The sequence below is a fragment of the Manis javanica genome, chromosome 9, assembly GCF_040802235.1.
Source record: "Manis javanica isolate MJ-LG chromosome 9, MJ_LKY, whole genome shotgun sequence".
Taxonomy (NCBI): Eukaryota; Metazoa; Chordata; class Mammalia; order Pholidota; family Manidae; genus Manis; species Manis javanica.
Genome location: NC_133164.1, coordinates 109,090,619 through 109,117,174, shown reverse-complemented (window position 1 = coordinate 109,117,174; position 26,556 = coordinate 109,090,619). Strand labels below are relative to the sequence as shown.

The 26,556-nt window shown below is 38.4% G+C and overlaps 1 protein-coding gene across 4 annotated transcripts in view; it reads right to left on the bottom strand.

The window, feature by feature from the left end:
• WDR7 (WD repeat domain 7) overlaps window positions 1–26,556 on the bottom strand; it is a 354,103-nt gene that overhangs the window by 316,848 nt on the left and 10,699 nt on the right. For 3 of the 4 annotated variants that reach the window (XM_073213119.1, XM_073213120.1, XM_073213121.1), the window contains exon 2: window positions 2,675–2,847. In XM_073213119.1, coding sequence (XP_073069220.1) covers window positions 2,675–2,833 — 159 coding nt within the window. In that variant the 5' untranslated portion in view covers window positions 2,834–2,847. Of the gene's footprint in view, window positions 1–2,674; window positions 2,848–26,556 lie in introns of those variants that run through there. The other variant, XM_073213123.1, reaches the window with a different exon arrangement.

The following is a 26,556-nucleotide window of genomic DNA, read 5'->3' as shown; positions in this document are numbered from 1 at the left end:
AAAAAAAACAGTAATACATTAACAAAACAAATCCAGTAATATATAAAATAATACATTATGACCACTCGGACCTTATCCTGGGTATGTTAAGGTTAATTTAACATTAGAAAGCAATGTTACTCACCATATCAAGTGAATAAAGGGGAAAAACCATATGATCATCTCAAAAGATGCAGAAAAAGCATTTTATAAAATTCAAAAGGCATTCATTATAAAAACTCCCAGCAAACTAAGAATAAATGGAAGCTATTCAATCTGATAAAGAGTATCTATGAAAAACCTAACACTAACACCGGACTCAATGGTGACCAACTGAATGCTTTCCCTCCAAGATCAGAAATATGGCAAGGATGTCCATTCCCTTCAACATTCATCACCGCACAAGAAGTCTTAATCAGCAATAAGGCAAGTAACTGCCTACCAAGAGAGTACAAAAAAGTAATAAAGGCATACACAATGAAAAGAGAAGAAGTAAAACTACCTTTATTCACAGACAACATAATCAGATAAAAAGAAAGTTCTAAGGAATCTAGAAAATACTCCACTAGACCAGAAGTGAATACAGCACAATCAACATGCTATATAGTCAGAACACCAGTCAAATGCCAAAAGGCAAGCATATGTCTAAATATTAGCAATTAACAATTATAAAATAAAAACAAAATTTATGGTTTCAGCATCCATTGTCAGATGGAAGCAAAAAAATTTGTAAATAAAACTATACTAAGTATATTTTCATAAATACAAAGTCAGCTAAAGAATAGAAACGTTTAAGACAATATTTTCATAAATTGATGTTTCTTTATGTTACTGAACCCCCCAAATCCAGATTCACATGCCCAGTGTGCTCAGAGTAAGCCCATCTCTGAGTCACTAGGTTTGAAGCACAGAAAGCTTTATTATCAGAAGGGCAGCCCAACAAGAAGACAGGGGACCTTTCCCAAATCTGCTTTACCCAATCAGCCTGAAAGACAGGTTTATACACTATTGGCAAAGGAATGTGGGAATTAGGACAGAAACTGCAAGGTCCTTCAAATTCTCAGAATTATACTCCAATCTCATTTTCCTGGCGCCACCTGAGGGGTCTCAAGGTGGTTCATGTTGACTCCATATATGGTATCGGTTCTGCAACATGGATGTTATCAACTAACATCATGCACGCACACACACACACACACACATGCACATCATCCTATAACCAGCTTCAGGAAAGAGGACAAAGGACAAGATTGTAAGACAAAGTTAATGATCCTTGCAAGGTTGTACAGCACATAAGGTTATTATGGAGGGAGAGCCTACTGAAGGTATAAGTGAATAAAGAAATGTATGTCTGGGTTCACGTGAACAGAAACTCATTTATGTTTTCATTAAACGGAAGTTTTCTGGAGCTTAGAGGGGAAAAAAACAAAAAGATGGCTTTAACAAATGGCTCTAAATGACCACTAAGTGGCTAATAAGGGAAGATTAACCATGATACAATGATAACCATCCAAAAATACATCTATGCCTAGTATCAATGCTAGATCACAACAATAAAATCTTAACATCAAGAAACTTACAAAGAAAAAAGCATTAGTATAATCAGAGGAAGAAATAAATATATGGGTTATTTGTTTATTTTTATTTATATCTTTTATTTATATCTCACCATATTCCATAAGTATTTAAGTTATATCAGTTATTAATTAAACATTCACACATGATCAGTACAAATACAAAATAATTTGATTAACCAATTTATAAAGACCATCCATCTTCAAAGACCACACAGTTCAGAAAAGACAGCTATCAAGTTAGAAGTGGCAAGGCAAGATGATCAGAATAAGAAAATATGATGTATTAGTTCTTATAGCCATGTTCCATCTGGGACCTGGAGTCCAGGTAGCTCTACTTTTCTCTTTTTCCATATTTTTAACCTCCCTTCTCTGACAACTCTCCCCAGGCATTTTTCTATAAAAGAGAACAGAGAACATGCAGTGGCAGTTGGCATGGAATGCAGGGGGCAAGAAAGTTGATTTTTAAAGTATTTCTTTTCTTTAACAGCCAAACTGATATAAAATTCTGATACCATACAATTCAGTCATTTAAAGAAACTGTGATATATATATATATATATATATATATATATATATATATATATATATATATATATAATGGAGTATTATTTGCCCATAAAAAAGAAGGAAATCTTGCCACTTGCCATAACATGGATAGACCTTGAGGGCACTATGCTAAGTAAAATAAGTTAGACAGAGAAAGACAAATACCATATGATCTTTTATATGCAGAATCTAAAAATATACATATTAAAAAAAAATAACAAGCTTATAGATATAGAAAATAGATTGGTGGTTGCCAAAGGCAGCAGGTAGAGGAGAAGAAATGGGGGAAATGTTTTTGTCTTGTCTTCAGTATGGATGAAAATCTTTTGAAAAATCCTAAATGTAACCTCTTAAGCTAGTTTGGATAGATATTATAATTGGAAAATAGTGAAAGCCAGCAGAAGTCAACTCTGATGAATAATGTAAATAATCAATCTTTATAATACAAATTTTAGTCAAACTGTGTTTCACAGAAAATATATTATGAAGCCAAGTATTATTCTGGGACTGTGTTATTCTCTATTAAGTAGTTTTTGTACTTAACACATACAATAGGCATTTCAAATACTCACTTCCAATTCTCCTGAAAGATCCCAGAGACATATTTGTCCATCATGGCATCCAGTTATGATGGTGGACCCATCGTCTGTTAGAAGTACTGCTGAGATGCAATGTGTTGGCGCTTTGCGACCCCAAAGAACAATGGGGAGAACAAGGCTGTTTCCTGCCATTGTGCTTTTCAAACCTGGAAATGTTATAAGAATAATGTCAAATATTACAATATTTCCTTCTAAAACATATTATATACTTCTATTCTGAAGTGTTAAAAAAAAAAAAGAACACAGCCCAAGATGGGATCACTTCTTCTGGACTAAGTCACCAGTATGGTGCTTACTACTTTACCTAACAGCAGTTTCAGCCCCTCCCAGGAGTAGAATTTTAAGCCAATCAGACTGGAATTTTGATCTGTAAAAGACCCCCTGCTCCTCCTGAGCAAGGTGACCTTCCCTGAAACAATCCCTCATCTTTTTGCTAACAACTTTTTGTCCCATCTCCTATCTATAAAAACCTTCCATTTTGTACGACTCCTCAGATCATTTCTCTACTTGCTGCCCAACTCAGGAATCGCTTAATAAAACCAATTAGATCTTCAACTTTACTTGGTTGAATTTCATTTTTTATCAGAAGCCAACTCGAACTTAGTAAGTGCTGAGAATTCATGTAAACATTATGTATATGTACAAAATATGAAAATACATAAAAATCTCATTATTTTTATATCATTACATATATATTATCTAATTAATCCTCACAATATATCATGCAGTTAGTGTTATCACTCCTCTTTCACTAATAAAGACAGTGAGTCAAAAAGAATCACAAAGAAGTAAAGTAATGGCACCCACCTCAGAGCCCAGCCAGCCTGACTTCAGACCTGTGGTTTTAACTCTGCTATGCGACCAATCTAGTTAAGCCTCTAAGCCAGTAATAAATAGCAATGCCCAAGAAAAACTCAGTGTTGCTTCACAATGTGCTAAACATTAAAAGAGGATGTTCAGTGAGAAACTCATTCAACCATATTTACTACAAGTCTATTATGTCTCAAGTTCATGAATGTCTTTCATTATAAACTGTAAAGTAAGGGGAAATTTTTCTCTTTAAACTCATTTCTGCACAATAAAAGTTTAGTTCTGTTATAGGGATTTGAATAATCAATTAACCAGCATATCCTAGAATACATCTTTTGCAGGAGAGCACAAATATAAGGAATTAATCCTTCATGTAACAAAACTGAGATCTAGTTGTTGAAACAACTAGATTTAAGTGTTATAAGCTGTGTGGTTAAAGATTTTACAAATACTAGTTCAGAGAAGCTAGGAAGAAATGCAGACTGGACTGATCAAAAGAGGGCTCTGTAGAAGACAGAAGACTGCCAGACCTTAGGAGTCACTAGGGGTCACCCATAGACTTGACAGATGGTCAATCAAAAGCAATGGTCATGATAGTGATTTTCTGCCAAAGATTTTTAAATGACACCAAATGCTACATGTGTAACAGAAGACACTCTAAAGTGGAAAGACTGTCTAAAGAAATTTTCAGAAACACTGAAAGAACAGCCATTTTCTACGAAAGAAACTAGTTTGATAGCCATGGTTTTACTGCTAGATGCTTTTAGCAAAAGTCTTGGTTTAAATCACTACCTACACTCTTTAAACAAATAAATAAAATCCAAAACTAAAGCCTTTTTAAAAAAAAAAAAGAAATGGTCACTGGCAAGAAAATGAGGCAAGTAAAAATTATGAATGACATTGGAATGCTAACTAAAATAAACTATATGTATTACATCTTTTATTTTTTGTTAGAATACATGGCTTTAATCAGTTTGTTCCCCCAAAATTTCATTCTTTGGCTACAACAATGTAAAAGATATTCATTTAAGGGAAAAATTCCAAGTTCACTTCTTGTTAATAAATCACTGTATCAGATTCACCCTTTGATAGATTACCATGAGTCTAATAATTATTTCCATATTCCCACTTGACATTAGAAAATGAAACAAAGAGCACTGAAACAATTTTAATAAATTTGGTACCACATGTTCCTGGCTGAATAACACATCCGACAATGACTTTCTCAAAAAGAGACTCTGGAAGGAGTTCATTTTTCCATGGTGACCACATTCAGTTTTAAATTCTATCACCCAAAGAAGATTTCTCTCAGTTAAATAAGCTCACAGCATTAAACACAATATGGTGAGATCTGGAAAAAACAGCATTTCTCTAGATATTTGAGGGCTCATATGCAATCTGCCTAGATTAAAAGGAATGCAAACATAGCTGACCTTTGAACAAAACGGGTTTGAAATGCATGGGTCCACTTACATACATATTTTGTTCAGTAAGTATATTGGAATATTTTTGGGAGATTTGTGACAATTTGAAAAAACATTCTCTTTTCTTTAGCTTCCTTTATTGTAAGAATACAGTATATAATACATAAAACATACAAAAGTGTGTTAATTGGCTTTTTATGTCATGGGTAAAGCTTCTAGATAACAGCAAGTTATTAGTAGTTAGATTTCTGAGGAGTCAAAAGTGATATACAAATTTTCAACTGCATGGAGTGTCAATGTTCCTTAACCCCCTGCACTGTTCAGCTGTACACAGATTCAGGTCTAAGAAATCTTAAACATCTTCAGTAAACACGATGTGTAAGATGCTATCTATAATTTAGTCATTAGTATTTACTTAATAACCTGATCCATTTTAGAGACTAATTCACTGACCTTAAACTAAGACAGAAAGCCTCTGCCTTCCATGTCAACTACAACCAAACCAACGGATGTCCAATGAATTACCTAAAACTCCAGATAGGAGGCGGAGCCAGGATGGCGGCATGAGTAGAGCAGTGGAAATCTCCTCCCAAAAACACATAGAGCTATGAAAATATACCAAAGTAAAATCTTCCTAAAATAGAGACCGCAGGACACAGGACAACATCCAGACCACATCCACACCTGCAAGAACCCAGCGCCCCGGCCCGGCGGGACCCGAGCGCCCCTCCCCCCGGCTCCCGGCGGGTGGAAAGAAACCGGTGCGGTTTTTTTTTGGCGAGTGCTTTTTGGAATCCTTAAAGGGACGGGCCCCCATTGCTAGGGAGGCAGGGTGGCGGGACCAGTGAGCAGGTGCCTGGGACCAGTGCCTGAGGACAAAGAATATCCTGCGTTTTTCCCTGCGGGACCGGCGGGCGGGTGCCTGAGACTGGCGCCTGAGGACGGAGGAAATCGCGCGTTTTTCCCCTTTGTTTTTCTCTTTTTGGCGAGCGCTTGTTGGAAGCCTTAAAGGGACAGGGACCCCGGTGCTAGGGAGGCAGGGTGGCGGGACTGGTGAGCGGGTGCCTGCGACCAGCGCCTGAGGACAAAGAATATCCCACGTTTTTCCCTGCGGGACCGGGGGGCGGGTGCCTCAGACCGGCACTTGAGGACAGAGGAAATCGCGCGTTTTTCCCCCCTTTTTTTTTCTCTTTTTTGCGAGTGCTTTTTGGAAGCCTAAAAGGGACAGGGACCCCGGTGCTAGGGAGGCAGGGCGGCAGGACTGGTGAGCGGGTGCCTGGGACCGGCGCCGGAGGACAAAGAATATCACACGTTTTTCCCTGCGGGACCGGGGGGCGGATGCCTGAGACTGGCACTTGAGAACAGAGGAAATCACGCGTTTTCCCCCTTTTTTTCTCTCTTTTTGGCGAGTGCTTTTTGGAAGCCTTAAAGGGACAGGGACCCCGGTGCTAGGGAGGCAGGGAGGCGGGACTGGTGAGCGGGTGCCTGGGACCAGCGCCTGAGGACAAAGAATATTGAGCGTTCCTTCCCTGCGGGACCGGTGGGTGGGTGCTTTTTGGAAGCCTTGAAAGGACAGCGACCCTGGTGCTAGGGAGACAGAGCAGCAGGACCAGTGAGCGGGTGCCTGGGACCGGCACCTGAGGACAAAAAAAAAAAAAAAAAAAATCGCGTGTTTTTTCCTTTTTTTTTCCTTTCTGTTCCCTCTCTCATTGTTGCTGTTGTTGTTTTGGTTTGGAGAGTGCTTTTTGGAAGTCTTAAAGGGGCAGGACAGGTCACTTAGACCAGAGGCAGGGAATCTGGGGATCTCTGGGCACTCTAACCCCCTGGGCAGCAGGGAGCACAGAGGCCCCTTATGGAGATAAATAGCCTCCCGGCCGCTCCCCCTCCAACGGGGCTCCACCATTTTGGAGGAACAGCCCCAGCCAGGCCAAGCCCACAGCAACAGCGGAGATAAACCCCAAAGCAACTGGGCAGGAAGCACAAGCCCTGTCTGCGCACAGCTGCCCAGCACAAACCACTAGAGGTCGCTATTCTCCCAGGAAAAGGCCACAAACCAACAAGAAGGGAAGCTCTTCCAGCGGTCACTTGTACCAGCTCTGCAAACTATCTCTATCACCATGAAAAGGCAAAACTACAGGCAGACAAAGATCACAGAGACAACACCTGAGAGGGAGACAGACCTAACTAGTCCTCCTGAAAAAGAATTCAAAATAAAAATCATGAACATGCTGACAGCAATGCAGAGAAAAATGCAAGAGCAATGGGATGAGATGCAGAGAAAAATGCAAGAGCAGTGGGATGAGATGCAGAGAAAAATGCAAGAGCAGTGGGATGAAGTCCGGAAGGAGATCACAGATGTCAGGAAGGAGATGACAGAAGTGAAACAATCCCTGGAAGGATTTATAAGCAGAATGGATAAGATGCAAGAGGCCATTGAAGGAATAGAAGCCAGAGAACAGGAACATATAGAAGCTGACATAGAGAGAGATAAAAGGATCTCCAGGAATGAAACAACACTAAGAGAAATATGTGACCAATACAAAAGGAATAATATTCGTATTATAGGGATACCAGAAGAGGAAGAAAGAGGAAAAGGGATAGAAAGTCTCTTTGAAGAAATAATTGCTGAAAACTTCCCCAAACTGGAGGAGGAAATAATCGAACAGACCATGGAATTACACAGAACTCCCAACAGAAAGGATCCAAGGAGGACAACACCAAGACACATAGTAATTAAAATGGCAAGAATCAAGGACAAGGAAAGAGTTTAAAGGCAGCTAGAGAGAAAAAGGTCACCTATAAAGGAAAACCCATCAGGCTAACATCAGACTTCTCGACAGAATCCCTACAGGCCAGAAGAGAATGGCATGATATACTTAATGCAATGAAACAGAAGGGCCTTGAACCAAGGATACTGTATCCAGCACGACTATCATTTAAATATGATGGCGGGATTAAACAATTCCCAGACAAGCAAAAGCTGAGGGAATTTGCTTCCCACAAACCACCTCTACAGGGCATCCTACAGGGACTGCTCTAGATGGGAGCACCCCTAAAAAGAGCACAGAACAAAACACACAACATATGAAGAATGGAGGAGGAGGAATAAGAAGGGAGAGAAGAAAAGAATCTCCAGACAGTGTATATAACAGCGCAATAAGCGAGCTAAGTTAGGCAGTAAGATACTAAAGAAGCTAACCTTGAACCTTTGGTAACCACGAATCTAAAGCCTGCAATGGCAATAAGTACATATCTCTCAATAGTCACCCTAAATGTAAATGGACTTAATGTACCAATCAAAAGACATAGAGTAATAGAATGGATAAAAAAGCAAGACCCATCTATATGCTGCTTACAAGAAACTCACCTTAAACCCAAAGATAAGCATAGACTAAAAGTCAAGGGATGGAAAAACATATTTCAGGCAAACAACAGTGAGAAGAAAGCAGGGGTTGCAGTACTAATATCAGACAAAATAGACTTCAAAACAAAGAAAGTAACAAGAGATAAAGAAGGATACTACATAATGATAAAGGGCTCACTCCAACAATGGTTATATAAGGATATAACCATTATAAATATATATGCACCCAATACAGGAGCACCAGCATATGTGAAGCAAATACTAACAGAACTAAAGAGGGAAATAGACTGCAATGCATTCATTGTAGGAGACTTCAACACACCACTCACCCCAAAGGATAGATCCACTGGGCAGAAAATAAGTAAAGACACACAGGCACTGAACAACACACTAGAACAGATGGACCTAATAGACATCTATAGAACTCTACATCCAAAAGCAACAGGATATACATTCTTCTCAAGTGCACATGGAACATTCTCCAGAATAGACCACATACTAGCTCACAAAAAGAGCCTCAGTAAATTCCAAAATATTGAAATTCTACCAACCAATTTTTCAGACCACAAAGGTATGAAAGTAGAAATAAATTCTACAAAGAAAACAAAAAGGCTCACAAACACATGGAGGCTTAACAACATGCTACTAAATAATCAATGGATCAATGAACAAATCAAAATAGAGATCAAGGAATATATAGAAACAAATGACAACAACAACACTAAGCCCCAACTTCTGTGGGATGCAGCGAAAGCAGTCTTAAGAGGAAAGTATATAGCAATCCAGGCACACTTGAAGAAGGAAGAACAATCCCAAATGAATAGTCTAACATCACAATTATTAAAACTGGAAAAAGAAGAACAAATGAGGCCTAAAGTCAGCAGAAGGAGGGACATAATAAAGATCAGAGAAGAAATAAACAAAATTGAGAAGAATAAAACAATAGCAAAAATCAATGAAACCAAGAGCTGGTTCTTTGAGAAAATAAACAAAATAGATAAGCCTCTAGCCCAACTTATTAAGAGAAAAAGAGAGTCAACACAAATCAACATAATCAGAAATGAGAATGGAAAAATCACGACGGACTCCACAGAAATACAAAGAATTATTAAAGACTACTATAAAAACCTATATGCCAACAAGCTGGAAAACCTAGAAGAAATGGACAACTTCCTAGAAAAATACAACCTCCCAAGACTGACCAAGGAAGAAACACAAAAGTTAAACAAACCAATTACAAGCAAAGAAATTGAAACAGTAATCAAAAAACTACCCAAGAACAAAACCCCGGGGCCGGACGGATTTACCTCGGAATTTTATCAGACACACAGAGAAGACATAATACCCATTCTCCTTAAAGTGTTCCACAAAATAGAAGAAGAGGGAATACTCCCAAACTCATTCTATGAGGCCAACATCACCCTAATACCAAAACCAGGAAAAGACCCCACCAAAAAAGAAAATTACAGACCAATATCCCTGATGAATGTAGATGCAAAAATACTCAATAAAATATTAGCAAACAGAATTCAACAGTATATCAAAAGGATCATACACCATGACCAAGTGGGGTTCATCCCAGGGATGCAAGGATGGTACAACATTCGAAAATCCATCAACATCATCCACCACATCAACAAAAAGAAAGACAAAAACCACATGATCATCTCCATAGATGCTGAAAAAGCATTTGACAAAATTCAACATCCATTCATGATAAAAACTCTCAGCAAAATGGTAATAGAGGGCAAGTACCTCAACATAATAAAGGCCATATATGATAAACCCACAGCCAGCATTATACTGAAGAGCGAGAAGCTGAAAGCATTTCCTCTGAGATCGGGAACCAGACAGGGATGCCCACTCTCCCCACTGTTATTTAACATAGTACTGGAGGTCCTAGCCATGGCAATCAGACAAAACAAAGAAATACAAGGAATCCAGATTGGTAAAGAAGAAGTTAAACTGTCACTATTTGCAGATGATATGATACTGTACATAAAAAACCCTAAAGACTCCACTCCAAAACTACTAGAACTGATATCGGAATACAGCAAAGTTGCAGGATACAAAATTAACACACAGAAATCTGTAGCTTTCCTATACACTAACAACGAATCAATAGAAAGAGAAATCAGGAAAACAATTCCATTCACCATTGCATCAAAAAGAATAAAATACCTAGAATAAACCTAACCAAAGAAGTGAAAGACTTATACTCTGAAAACTACAAGTCACTCTTAAGAGAAATTAAAGGGGACACTAATAAATGGAAACTCATCCCATGCTCATGGCTAGGAAGAATTAATATCATCAAAATGGCCATCCTGCCCAAAGCAATATACAGATTTGATGCAATCCCTCTCAAATTACCAGCAACATTCTTCAATGAATTGGAACAAATAATTCAAAAATTCATATGGAAACACCAAAGACCCCGAATAGCCAAAGCAATCCTGAAAAAGAAGAATAAAGTAGGGCGGATCTCACTCCCCAACTTCAAGCTCTACTACAAAGCCATAGTAATCAAGACAATTTGGTACTGGCACAAGAACAGAGCCACAGACCAGTGGAACAGATTAGAGACCCCAGAAATTAACCCAAACATATATGGTCGATTAATATTTGATAAAGGAGCCATGGACATACAATGGCAAAATGACAGTCTCTTCAACAGATGGTGCTGGCAAAACTGGACAGCTACATGTAGGAGAATGAAACTGGACCATTGTCTAACCCCATATACAAAGGTAAACTCAAAATGGATCAAAGACCTGAATGTAACTCATGAAACCATTAAACTCTTGGAAAAAAACATAGGCAAAAACCTCTTAGACATAAACATGAGTGATCTCTTCTTGAACATATCTCCCCGGGCAAGGAAAACAACAGCAAAAATGAGCAAGTGGGACTACATTAAGCTGAAAAGCTTCTGTACAGCGAAAGACACCATCAATAGAACAAAAAGGAACCCTACAGTATGGGAGAATATATTTGAAAATGACAGATCTGATAAAGGCTTGACATCCAGAATATATAAAGAGCTCACACGCCTCAACAAACAAAAAACAAATAACCCAATTAAAAAATGGGCAGAGGAACTGAACAGACAGTTCTCCAAAAAAGAAATACAGATGGCCAAGAGACACATGAAAAGATGCTCCACATCGCTAATTATCAGAGAAATGCAAATTAAAACTACAATGAGGTATCACCTCACACCAGTAAGGATAGCTGCCATCCAAAAGACAAACAACAACAAATGTTGGCGAGGCTGTGGAGAAAGGGGAACCCTCCTACACTGCTGGTTGGAATGTAAATTAGTTCAACCATTGTGGAAAGCAGTATGGAGGTGCATCAAAATGCTCAAAACAGACCTACCATTTGACCCAGGAATTCCACTCCTAGGAATTTACCCTAAGAATGCAGCAATCAAGTTTGAGAGAGACAGATGCACTCCTATGTTTATCGCAGCACTATTTACAATAGCCAAGAATTGGAAGCAACCTAAATGTCCATCGGTAGATGACTGGATAAAGAAGATGTGGTACATATACACAATGGAATACTACTCAGCCATAAGAAGTGGAAAAATCCAACCATTTGCAGCAACATGGATGGAGCTGGAGAGTATTATGCTCAGTGAAATAAGCCAAGCGGAGAAAGAGAATACCAAATGATTTCACTCATCTGAGGAGTATAGGAACAAGGAAAAACTGAAGGAACAAAACAGCAGCGGAATTACAGAACCCAAAAATGGACTAACAGGTACCAAAGGGAAAGGAACTGGGGAGGATGGGTGGGCAGGGAGGGATAAGGGGGGGGGGGGAGAGGAAGGGGGGTATTAAGATTAGCATGCATGGGGGGAGGGAGAAAGGAGAGGGTGGGCTGCACAACACAGAGAGGACAAGTAGTGACTCTACAACATTTTGCTAAGCTGATGGACAGTAACCGTAATGTGGTTGTTAGGGGGGACCTGATATAGGGGAGAACATAGTAAACATAGTATTCTTCATGTAAGTGTAGATTAAAAATTAAAAAAAAAAAAAAAAAAGAAAGAAAGAAAGAAAGAAAAGGGGGATTACTCCTTAACAGGATAAAACTATTGGTAAATCAAAGATCAACACATGCTTTAAATATCCTTAATGTTGATCACTTAAAGGGTGTCAGATGATCAGCTATGGAGGTACTCTTTTCTGATAATATTCCTTTCTCTTAATTAAAAAAAAAAAAAAAAAGCAGTTACTGTGTGCTGACCTCCAATGAGTTCTGCACAGTGGTATAAAGGGCATGTCAAAGTGTGGGCAAAGGGTCTGTTTGTTTCTATGCAGAAGATCAAGGCCTAGCTTGGATACCCAGAAAATGAACTAAGATACGATATGAGGAGGAGCTTCCGGCATCAGCACTCTCTGGAGGACTTGTGCCGGGGGATGATCATCAAAAAGCCTCCAAAGGGATCCGGACGATGCTGCAGTTGTGGCTGCATCCAGCTCACCGTCTCCTGGACTTGCCATAGGAATGAGGAGGGAGATGTCTAGGCTGGCATGTGCATACAGTGAGACAACGAATTTGACCGGATCTGTACTGTTGGAACTCAACCAGGAGTTGGGAGGGGTGCAAGTTGTAGCACTCCAAAATCTCATGACTATAGACTATCTATGGTTAAAAGAACATATGGGATGTGAACAGATCCCAGAAATGGGCTGCTTTAATTTGTCTGATGGTTCAAGTACAGTTGGACAATATCCATCATATCATAGATAAATTTTCACAAATGCCTAGGGTGCCTAAATGGTTTTCTTGGCTTCACTGGAGATGGATGGTAATTATAGATTTGCTTTGTTTATGTCACCGTATTCCTATTATGTTAATATGTGTGTGCAAATTAGTTAGTAGTTTAAAACCTATACATACTTAAGGTACTCTACAAGAAGATATGTCAAAGAAATAATCAATCCTCCCAAGTTTCCTTCATATGCTACATCTATAGCTTTTCTTCTTCCTTCCTAATTACAAACCTTAAATAGAATTCGTGCCTCATATCGAATTTACCGAGTATCATAATTCCTCCAGGTGGTAAAGATACCTCGAGACAAGTGCTGGGCATAGAAGCCACAGGGCATAAATCTGCAAAGAAGTAAAAAGCTAACCTTTGCAAACAATATGGCTTCTCTCTCACTTACCAACTTTACATTTCCCTGTATGGCCCCGGAAGATGACTGGTTAGCCAGAGACGGGTAAGATTCCTCAAGGGAGGAACAACCTAAGACAGGCACAGTCGCAGGGGGGCCATCAGGTGAGAATTTGGGGATCAACAGAGGTGAGGCTCAGAACCTCACCCCCCCTGCTTTGAGAGAAATCTTCTGCATCCGTGGATGTCTTGCTGCCCTTGTCTAGCCTGGATTAATACTTAGTCCATAGGCACACACCTGATCATCTGATCATCTACATTTGCCCTCTTACAGCACTAAACTATGTTTTCTACCTTTATCTTGCATCTACCTACCACTTCAGCATTTTATTAAAAATAAAAATAATAATAATAATAGGAGAAATGTGGGCTCAACATATAAATCAAGTACAAAAATCAAACGAATATTCATATTTGACCTGATTGTTTATAGGTCATAATGCACGATCAAAACCGAAAGTTTCTGTGATGAATGCCCTTGTACTGTTCACCATGTAAGAATTTATTCACTATGTAAGAATTCGTTCACCATGTAAGAACTTGTTCGTTATGCTTCAAAAGATTGGAGACTGACGAGAATTAGGCTTGAGATGGATTAATGATTGTACATTGAGCGTTGACCCCCGTATACTGAATGTTATTGTTGTTAACAACCATTTGATCAATAAATATGAGAGATGCCCTCTCAAAAAAAAAAAAAAAAACTCCAGATAAACCTCAGTCACTATGCCACAGACCTTTGGACTTTCAACACATTTCTTCTCTCTTCAGGCTTTTTCATGTAATGAAGTCTTCTAGATCTATTTGACTCTACATACCATGTGAATAAGTAACTTAGGTAAGTTTAACGAAAGACCAGGATGAAGAATCTTTAGTTCATTATATAAACAAACTGTGTGATCATTCTTAGGACAAAGGAATACATACAGAAAAAAATACAATCTCAGTCCATTAAAAACATAAATGCCCCAATGTGGTTTTTTCCTAATATCTTAAAAATCTAATAAACTGAAGGTGAAACTTTAGAAAAGCTACTAAAAGCACAATGAAATAATGTGAAATAAAGGATAACATGGCTTATGATGACAGGTTAGTGTATCACAATCAAATACCTCAAAGAAGGATTAACCAAATTGGCAACGAGTAAACCTAGTTCTAAGGGACTGATCAAAACAAAAAATAGGCAAATTAACCACATCCTAACCATTTAATTAGGTAGGACAGAAGAATCTAATTTTGCATTTCTTTAAACGGAACAATGGCTAAGACAAGACACACCGAACTGGCACCACACAGTTTTTAAGAGCAATAAACAGCAGTGTAAATCCAGAACATGCAGTTTTCCAACCATCTTATTCAACTACTCGATCAGCTAATAATCAATTCTTTGTAATATCATCACCTATTGGATAAAGGAAATTACAATGTCCCAAAAGTGCTTTATATCAGATGGAAATAAACAGGCCCTATAACAGGATTCACTGATATAAAAAAATTATATTTAATGGAAAAGGCCCAAAGGAAAAGTGATTGAACAAATGACTAATCTGATACAGTGTTAACTTGAGTAGAAACTCTGAAGAAAATTATCATATTAACTCTTCAAATTGAAGAGTTACATATTTTACAAGTAATACTTTAAGGGGAAATCCTAGCTTCCAAATATTAGAGTTATAAATAGATATGTCCTAAGACCAGATGTTCCTAAAATTAGAAGAAAAGGAACATTCAATTTCCATTTATGTTTGCACCAAAATTGTTTAAAATTACATTTAGAGATTGGCTCCTAAACACAATTTTTAAATGATAAAGTTTTAGAATCAGGTATCAGCAGTTTTAGTTTCTTCTCATTTGGCCACTAATCATGTAGTTTCTGATCATATCATCTCATTTCTCATTTATGATTTCTAGTTTCTCAAGAGCTATTTGTAAAATTAATTTTGAATCATTTTTAAGTCAAAGAAATCAAATCATAAAGAGCAGTGGTCTTAGAGGTAAAAATAAAGTCATCTCTTTGGTTACTTTAGTATTTCTCTATTTCACCTACTTCTCAGGGCTGCACAGAAATAAAACTGTACCCCAGCCAACAACAACAAAGAAATAGTAACTGAAAGAACACTGAACTTACAATCAGAAGAACTGAATTCAAATCCTGACTTTTCTATGCACTCTTGAAAAAGTTAGCCTTCTGGGTCTCAGCTTCCCTATCTATAAAAGATGGACAATAAGACCCTCCTTTCAGAAAACTGTCATAAATATTAAAAGAAACCATATATGTACTGAAATTATTTAAATACCTTTTTTTACCATGTCAGTTACTCAATAAATATCATTTTTTAAAAAACAGATTTTCGTACTTGTCACATTCTGCTTCCACATTTACTTGTTTCTTAAGAGCACTGTCACTTACTATTTAGTAAAACTGAACTTTCTAACAGGTTCATATCTTTCACTGACTTTCTGCCACAACACTGAAGTACTACCATATATGCTTGTCCAACACAATTCTATTATCTGCAAATAGAACAACTCAATTCTGCATAACTTCATTACAAATAATACTACAAAAACCATCCCAATACTAAAACAGCTTTCAATTGAAATTCTGGTATCATAATAACAATTATTATTATAAATTTTGGAACAGCATTTTCCAAGTTTCCATTTTGTACCTGTACCATAGTATTCCAACAGTAAATAAAACGATTCAAATACCAAGTGGGGCTTACATACATGCAAACAAGCAAATATCACAGAGTGTGATACAGGAGAAATCTAAAGACATATAGAGACACAAAAGATGGATATCCTATACTCCTTAACAGGATAAAACTATTGGTAAATCAAAGATCAACGCATGCTTTAAATATCCTTAATGTTGATCACTTAAAGGGTGTCAGATGATCAGCTATGGAGGTACTCTTTTCTGATAATATTCCTTTCTCTTAATTAAAAAAAAAAAAAAAAAAAGCAGTTACTGTGTGCTGACCTCCAATGAGTTCTGCACAGTGGTATAGAGGGCATGTCAAAGTGTGGGCAAAGGGTCTGTTTGTTTCTACGCAGAAGATCAAGGCCTAGCTTGGATACCCAGAAAATGAACTAAGATACGATATGAGGAGGAGCTTCCGGCATCAGCACTCTCTGGAGGACTCGTGCCGGGGGATGATCATCAAAAAGCCTCCACAGGGATCCGGACGATGCTGCGGTTGTGGCTGCATCCAGCCCACCGTCTCCTGGACTTGCCATAAGAAGGAGGAGGGAGATGTCTAGGCTGGCATGTGCATACAGTGAGACAACGAATTTGACTGGATCTGTACTGTTGGAACTCAACCAGGAGTTGGGAGGGGTGCAAGTTGTAGCACCCCAAAATCTCATGACTATAGACTATCTATGGTTAAAAGAACATATGGGATGTGAACAGATCCCAGAAATGGGCTGCTTTAATTTGTCTGATGGTTGAAGTACAGTTGGAAAATATCCATCATATCATAGATAAATTTTCACAAATGCCTAGGGTGCCTAAATGGTTTTCTTGGCTTCACTGGAGATGGATGGTAATTATAGATTTGCTTTGTTTATGTCACTGTATTCCTATTATGTTAATATGTGTGTGCAAATTAGTTAGTAGTTTAAAACCTATACATACTTAAGGTACTCTACAAGAAGATATGTCAAAGAAATAATCAATCCTCCCATGTTTCCTTCATATGCTACATCTATAGCTTTTCTTCTTCCTTCCTAATTACAAACCTTAAATAGAATTCGTGCCTCATATCGAATTTACCGAGTATCATAATTCCTCCAGGTGGTAAAGATACCTCGAGACAAGTGCTGGGCATAGAAGCCACAGGGCATAAATCTGCAAAGAAGTAAAAAGCTAACCTTTGCAAACAATATGGCTTCTCTCTCACTTACCAACTTTACATTTCCCTGTATGGCCCCGGAAGATGACTGGTTAGCCAGAGAGGGGTAAGATTCCTCAAGGGAGGAACAACCTAAGACAGGCACAGTCACAGGGGGGCCATCAGGTGAGAATTTGGGGATCAACAGAGGTGAGGCTCAGAACCTCACCCCCCCTGCTTTGAGAGAAATATTCTGCATCCGTGGATGTCTTGCTGCCCTTGTCTAGCCTGGATTAATACTTAGTCCATAGGCACACACCTGATCATCTGATCATCTACATTTGCCTTCTTACAGCACTAAACTATGTTTTCTACCTTTATCTTGCATCTACCTACCACTTCAGCATTTTATTAAAAATAAAAATAATAATAATAATAGGAGAAATGTGGGATCAACATATAAATCAAGTACAAAAATCAAACGAATATTCATATTTGACCTGATTGTTTATAGGTCATAATGCATGATCAAAACCGAAAGTTTCTGTGATGAATGCCCTTGTACTGTTCACCATGTAAGAATTTATTCACTCTGTAAGAATTCGTTCACCATGTAAGAACTTGTTCGTTATGCTTCAGAAGATTGGAGACTGACGAGAATTAGGCTTGAGATGGATTAATGATTGTACATTGAGCATTGACCCCCCTATACTGAATTTTATTGTTGTTAACAACCATTTGATCAATAAATATGAGAGATGCCCTCTCAAAAAAAAAAAAAAAAAAAGATGGATATCCTAACCTATATCTCAATGGGTCCAGGAAGGATTCTTGGAAGAAATGATGAAAATGAGTAGAAATTCACCAAGGAAGAGGCTCAGGGAATCCCATGCTTTAACCCCCAAACATAAGAGGTCTCAATTCTTTCTGGACAGAGCACAAAGGCAGTATGATGAGACAAGAACCAACAGGTCAACATGTACCAAATCATAAAGGACTTGGTAAGCCATCATAAGGAATTTGATGTGATCTGACAGCAATGGGAAATGGGTCAAGTGTTTTAAATCTGAATTTGCTTCTCAGAAAGAACACTCTAGCTGCAATACATGGAGAGGGATAAAACTGGGTTTGAAGACCAGTGGAGCTACCGCAGTACAACCCACAAAATAATGGTACCTAAATTTAACACAATGTCTCACTTCATAGTTGTCCCCTCTACTAATGGCTGTCCCCTCTATTACTCTTTTTTCTTCTTCTTCTTCAACATGTCTGTATTATTTGAAAATTTTAAACCTTTTGTAAATTTTAAAAATTATAATAAAGGTATAACATATAATTTGTCATTTTAACCATTTTTAAGTATACAGTTCAGTGGCATCAAGTACATTCACAATGTGCAACCATCACCACTCTCCATCTCCAGGATGCTTCATCATTTGAAATTTTTATCATGAACTTGTAATGCTCTAAATTTTTTAAATTAAATATCTTTGATATACAATCTTATGTTGGTTTCAAATATGCAGCACAGTAGTTCAACAGTTACCCATATTATTAAATACTCACCCCCTCTAGTGCAGTTACTATCTTTCAGTATAGTAAGATGTTACAGAATTACTGACTGTATTCTCCATGTTGTGCTACTATCCCTGTAACTGACTTATATTGTAATTGCTAATTACTGTGCCCCTTTATCCCCTTCACTCTCCCACCACCTGCTCCAACCCCTCCCCCATGGTAACCATTAGTTCCTTCTTGGTGTCTGTGAGTCTACTGCTATTTTGTTCCTTCTGTACACTTTGTTTTCAATACTCCACAAATAAGTGAAATCATATAGTCCTTCTACTACTCCTTAAGCTCTTGTTTCTTGTTCCCTAAGAACAAGAACCACATCTGTATATTCACCACCATATGATGCCTAGCATAATCTACCATATAGGACAACTTTAATAAATATACAACAAAGGGTCTAAGTAATACAGCTCATATATAGATGATAAAAGGTAGTAGTAATATTGGTGATAACAAAATAAATATAAGAGCTATTTCAGAAATAAAACAGATAGGACTTAGTGTTCAACACATCAAGTTGGCAGAGACACAACATGGATTTTGATACAGGTTTTACACAAAGTTACTCCAAGGACAAAGGAAAAGAGAAACATTTTGTAATACTAAAAGCTATCTACATAAAGGAAAAGCACTCTTATAAGGATATTAATGCCCAGTGAAGCCATCAAAAAATTCAGACTCTAATATATGAGATAATTATTCTACACTTCACCAGAATTTACTAACTATAGGTTTTGAGCAGAAAATACCACAAGGTTTCACACCATTCTTGAGCAAGACCAGACAGTAAAGAGACTGAATGGCCCCATAAGTAGGTATCTAGACAGAGAGGCAATATGCTAAAACTCTTGAAATAGTATGAAGTCTGGATTAACACTGAGACAAAACCTGCAGACAGGGAAACTGGTTAGGATGCTACTGCGATAAGCCTGGGGCACAGGATAAGAAGCTTAGCTAAAACGATGAGTTCTGCAAACTAAGAAAATACAAGACATTATAGAAGAAGAACAATAAATCATGGGGTTTGATGAAACATGTAAGGCCAGAGGCAAGAAAAAGACATAAATGACTATTAGTTTCCAAACAGACTGATAAGGAAAGAGGGAGGAAGCAAGCATGAGTGGAGGAGGGGAGGAAAGTGGGAACCTAAATGACCCAAAAGAGGAACAGAGGCTTAGTCTGGTCTCAGAGAAATTACAATTCAGAAAACATTTTCATAAAATGGCACCGGAGAACTCACTCAATAAGAAGTGTTCCACACGACAACAATGCAATCACTCCTTCCCCGAATCTGTAAAGCAAGGCACTACAACAGCTGATTGAAAGGGGGTCTACTTCCTATTTTGCTTTTGTTTTTTATATTTAGTTGTGAAAGAAAGGCTTTTGAGACTGACAAATAATAATCTGGCTTCCTAATCTTCAAATGAAGGGAAGTACCATACTACAGATTTTTATTTTGGTGGGTAATTAGGTCCATTAGCAGCAACTCTCTTAAGACCAAACTGCAAACTGATCTCAGAGACACACACAGACCTCCAGATTCCTAATGAAATAAATATTCTTCACTCTTCTGTATTTCCTTCACATACCACAAAATTCCATTTACCAGAAAACTTCATTCTCTAGTCAACCTGGTTAATCAAGATTTTACTATGACACATTATTCAAGATACTGTAGAACCACAGTATCTATGGACAAAATGATATGATGTCTGGGCTCAGTGGCGCATGGGGGAGGGAGGAAGGAAATAGGGAGAAGAGGTGTTGGCAGGCATGGAGGTGACAGAGCCTCATCAGCGTGATGGCTGGTATGCATCCAGATCCCCCTTCAGGAATAAAGGAGTTATAGCCCTAGCCGCTGAGAGCCCGGGTCATCGGCACCCACTAAGGACTGCCCTAGCCAAAGGGAGATGTCTTCCCCAAGTTTTTGCCCACTACCAGAAGGACAGCTCACATCCACTCTCGACTAACATCCACTGATCAATTCAGGGACATAAAGGCAGGCCTCCTCATATCAATTTGGGAAAGCCCTGAAGGGCCATTCCATCTGTAGAACTCCCTGCAGGATGAACTGAAATTCCACCCAGACTCAACACTACTCAACCTCTCCCTCTGGCCAAACCTGCTTCCTGTCTGCCCTCTCCGTGGGTGCTGATACCAAGAGCATTCCCTAACAAGCCTCAGCACTCACGGCCTGCTCACCAAGAAACCCAAATGGTAAAAGTAAGTGCTGAAGCTCTTTTTGGTACAAGAAAGTTCATTACATTGCTCTTTCAATTTTTATATATTTGAAAATTTCTCTAATTTTTAAAGAGCACAGGGGAAGAATTTAAATGTCCATCAGTCAGGGATTAGTTAAAAAAATTATGATAGAGTCTTACAATGAAACACTGAAGTATAATGAAATAATCTTCAAAAAATAAAGTGTGAGAAAAAGGTACAGTACAGTGCAGAAAATACTCCCCCATTTGGGGTTTTAAAAGGGGGATATGTATGTATGTACATATATTTATACATACATACATACACACCACACAACAATCATTCTGAAATGGAATTTGCTTGATAATGATTAAATCCCTACCTCTCACCCCCAAAAACCAGTAATGACAACTACCTCTACAGAAGGTGAATAAAAGAAGAGACTGGACTGAATGGAAATCATTATTCTCAGGATAAATCCTTTGGTCTTAGGGTTTTCCCCACACCTTTGGGCACTTCACTGTATTCCAAAGTATAATTTAATAAATATAGGGATAAATAAAATGGCCCTGATTCACCAGGATCTTTTGTTTTGAAGATGCACATATGCACACATGGAGCTTTCAAAAAACACCTAACAAGAATTTATCATTAGCCTACAATCCTTTCAAATGCCAGCTCCATTATGAGTGGAGCCTATAATCTTTTCAAATGCTAACTCCACTCTGCTGTCAGTACTGTCCCAAACCTCATGATTCAATTTTGCAAACGTTTTCACTACATTTTGACTGTACCGGTGCACAACATTTACCATTGTGTGTGTGGTTATTTGTTAGGAATTCAACCATTCCACTAAAATCTGTGTTCTCTGAGGGTTAAACCAGATCATCTAATGTAAGCCACCACCTTTGTTATTTAATTATCATCAAGCAAACTGCATTCCACTGAGATCTGAGGTGGCTTGCCAGCACCTAGTATAATTACTGACTTTGACTAGTAGTCAATATGGATTTATTGAGTAGAGAATAACAGTAACTAGTACTTATTAAGCTCTCACTGAGTGCCAATTCTGAGAAAGAAGTAACTCCTCTTTTTGCTAAATCTACATCCGCCTGGACTCTGAAGGATCTTACTCTCTTAATCACCTTCACGCTGCCATTTTAATCTCTTTCTATTAAATTAACCTTTGTTCTTCAAATATGTTCACATTTTAATCTTGTCCAAACACCTTCACTTGTTTCTGGTCTTTGCATGGAAATCTAGTAATCTCTTCTCCTCTGTCTTCCAAGGTCATTCTAATTACAATCAGAAACCTGTTGACTTTAATTGGCTGTTTTCATTTCCTTAGGACAAAGGACCTCATGTAATAATCTGCTTTCTATCCTTGAACAGACTTAATCTAAGGATACTCAAGATCTCCCTCTACATGAAGCGGTCAACAATTTCTCTAATACAATAATACTCCGGGACAGAACTCTGCAGTATTGCAGAAAGAAGCAATGGCTTCGGAAAGAAGGGAGGAAAGAGAGGATGCTCTAACAGTGATGAACTGTTGATACCTTTTCTTTCCAAATCCGGCCATCTTACTCAGTCCTTGGTCTTATATTTTACATCCCTGTTTTTCATTAGATTTGGAATTTTTAAAAATTTTATCTTTTAATTAAAAGCTGAAGTTGAAATTTACTTTCCCCTTGTGACTCTCCTCAAATTTTTATTATGAAAAATTTCAAATATATAAAAAGATTTAAAAAACCCTCTAATATAAAGATCACTCAACAACTATCCTGTCATTCGTAATATATGGGAGTAAGTATATATGTGTGTATATCTATATAGAGCTTAAAAATAAGGATATTCTTTTTCATAAACACAGTACTATTATCATTAACACCACAATAATTCTCCAATAGCATCTACAATCCAGTCCATATTCAGATTACTTCAGTTATCTAAAAAATGTCTTTTTTAAAAAGCATTCATGAAATATGCACTGCATCTGTTTATTATGTCTCCTTAGTCTTAAATTCAAGAAGTCCCACCTCCATTTTTTCATATGAAAATAAAATTGCTTGTAGAATGTTCCACAAGATTTGTCTTTTTTTTTATTATTATGTCATGTACCTTGTTCCTCTATCTCCTGTTTTTCCTGTTAACTGGAAGTTGGATCTAAAGGCATCATTAAGTTCAAGTGAAACATTTTTGGCAATAGTATTTCATTGGTGATGTCATACACATCATACTGTATCACCACAGGAGGTATGTAACATCATACTGTCCTATACCATTTGACTGAGGTAGTGACTAACAGATACAACTATTTTTTTCCCCTTTGAAACTCAATAACCTGTGAAGTGATACTCTCGTAAGACCCTCCTGTTCTGCAATATCCCACGTGATTTCTAAAAGCTATGAAAAAGTTAAGATTATATGTGAAAAATCTAGTATCACTGATAATTTCTCTACATTGCTTTGCTAACTCTCAAATGCAAAAAAATTAAGATGTATTTCTATGCCAGGAACACAGGCATTTTCACGAGAGAGTCATCTCAGTCTATGCAGTTCCTGTGCCCCAGGCATATACCCTGAGACTTGTAAACAAAAACAAATTCAACTTCTCTCCCAGCGGAGTAGGCACTCATGAACAAGAGCACGCCCGCACTACTCTACTGCTGGGGAATATGAGGAGGTGGGACTACATACTACCAGCCAAATACACTTGCCACAGCTGACATGAAAGGATGAAAGGAGAACAAAGAAGAAATGTTTATGCAAATTCTCAGAGAACATTCCATCATTTGTCAAAAGAATGTGTGCAAGTGAAATTCCCAGTATGATGTCGGGAAGGAAGTGATCACTAAGGTTATATATTTTCTTTGTGCTTGTGCTTTTGCTACCCATTTTTGAATATTTGGGGAATACTGCACCAGACCATGAAGACTGTTCATTATAATGCAGTGAGATAGCTAGGTCATGAAATGAAGAAATGACTAAGCTGCCAACTGAGAACAAAGGGTTTCTGGAATTACAGAGCTGTGAGGGACACAACCTACTGAACACTAAGCTTGTCACTAAATTTCCAAGAGTATGCTTTCTTACTTGAGTGGCAAGAAATCTACTCCCAATGAACTTGATACCTGCAGACTGCTTTGCTAAAGGAAGTTCCAGAATTCTATTTCAAAAGGACATGTCGAATTAGCAGATGGAAACAAAATACTACAATTATTTGTTATTGCTAAAACAGCCCTGAGCACATGAAAGTCAGGTTTTGAAGAACTGTAGAGCTATTTGGTCAAAAATAAATCACAACTTTAAAAATGATTTATAGATTTTGAGGCATATGAATCATTTCTTAAATTTTTACAGCTGAGATTAGCATGTCTGAACTCATACTTACACTCTTCCGTCAACTCAGTCATAAGAGACACTGGTTAAATAAAAGTAAACTATGCCCGCTAAACACCTACATTTTAGGGAAGACAGATCCCATTTTTTAGAACCAATTTAAACTTTATGCCCCCACCCACCTCTAATCTCCCCTACATCCCCAGTTGTTATAGTAGGTAGATAGCCAGACATGAGCTGGGAGGTGGTTAGGGACTTCGGCTGGTGTCTACATTCAGTTAGATGCTTGTTTATATTCTAAACATTCGATGTAAACTGTTCTCTCCAGCGATGTGGGGAATGAGGGTATAGATAATAGACCTGCCAAAACTAATTCCAACATGGAGGAGAAGTGACACTGACTTCACCTCAAAATATATTATAGGCTCTTTAGCATACTAAAAACCACACCCCCTGGTGCCGTGACAGTTCCAAGGCAAACCGTCTAAGGACAAAGAGAGGGTGCCACCCTATTTCCCAGAAATGCCCTCCCTATTCTGAGAAAACACCACCTGTCCTAGTCTATCCCACAGTTAAATTCCGGCTATAAGACCACCCAACCCAAACCCCACCGAGAGGCTCCCCTCTGGAGCACACCCACATTCCCTCCTTCAGTGTGTACTTTTGCCTTATTAAACTACTCTTTGCTTATAGCTGCTCGATCTGCTCATGAACTCTTTCTTCAACAGAGTCAAGAACCCTCTCCTGGGTTGACATCTCATCTAGCGTGCAGGGGGGCCTCCCCATTGGATTTCCTGACAACACAATTACTCCTACTTCCTTCCCTCTAGTTGCCATCAAAACCACCTTGAACACTGAACGTGGTTTCTCACTGTTCATAAATTAAACCACCCAGAAAAAGAAAATGAAATTCTTTCTCAGACTAGAAGGTGAAGTGTCACAATCATGTGGGGATCAGTAAGATGTGGTAGCTTAATGTGAAGACTTGAGAGCTACATTGACTAAGGACAATTGCAACTCCCCATTTAGTAGCTGTAAACATCGAGGAAATACATAATCTTCTAAGATTGTCCTCATTTGTAACGTTAGCCTCCTCCTTATATTTAAACTATAGAAAAGTGTCCTATCATAAAACTGCTCTTGACAAGATCACCAATGACTTGTGCTAATCAATGTCAAGTCCTAATCCCATCTTTCTTGACCTATAGCAGCATTTGGCACCGTTCGTTCACGCTTCCTCTTCCTTAAAATACTTTTGCATTTGGCCTCCAGGTCTTCACACTCTCCTGCTACCTCTCTAGCTTTAGTATCCCATTTTTCCTTATTTTTGACCTTTAAATGTTGGCATACCCAGAGCTAAGCCCTTACATTTCTCTCCTCCGCCAACACTCCCTCCCTCTCTCAGTGATCTCTCCAAGCCTCACAGCTGTAAGTAACATTTAGGCATTGACAATTCCCCAGCTTACTGCCTGGGGCTGCCTTCTACTCTAGCATCCTACTCAAAAGCTCCATCTGGACAGCTAATAAGCTTCTCGAACTTGACACATTCAAAATAGAGTCCCTGGTCTTCTCCAAACCTGTTCCCACCCCCACCCAGTCTTTCCCATCCCATCTCAGTTAATGGCCACCTAAGCTTAGAGCTCAACAGACCAAAATCCTGGAATCATCTGTGATTCTTCTCTTACATTTCACACCACACTGCATCAGAAAACACTACTGGCTATACCTTCAAACTGTATTCAGACCACAAAGACTCCTCCACACCTTCACTACAACCACCCTGTTCACCAGCAACTCCAACCATGGACAGCACAATGGCCTCCTAACTGGTCTCCTGGTTTCCACCCCTGCCCCGACCCTTACAGCCACAGTACAGCATGCAGAGTGATACTATTTAAAAAAAAAAAAAATCAACCATGTCACACATCTACTCCAAATCTTCCCATGGCTACGTCTCTCACTCTGAGTAAAAGCCAAACTATACACAACTGCCTATACTACATGAGATAGGCTGTCGTTCTCTCCATGGCTTACTCTTCTTTACCCACTCTGATTCTTGGTCTTACCTCAGAACAATGTCCCCTAGAATTAATGGCACATTCACTTTA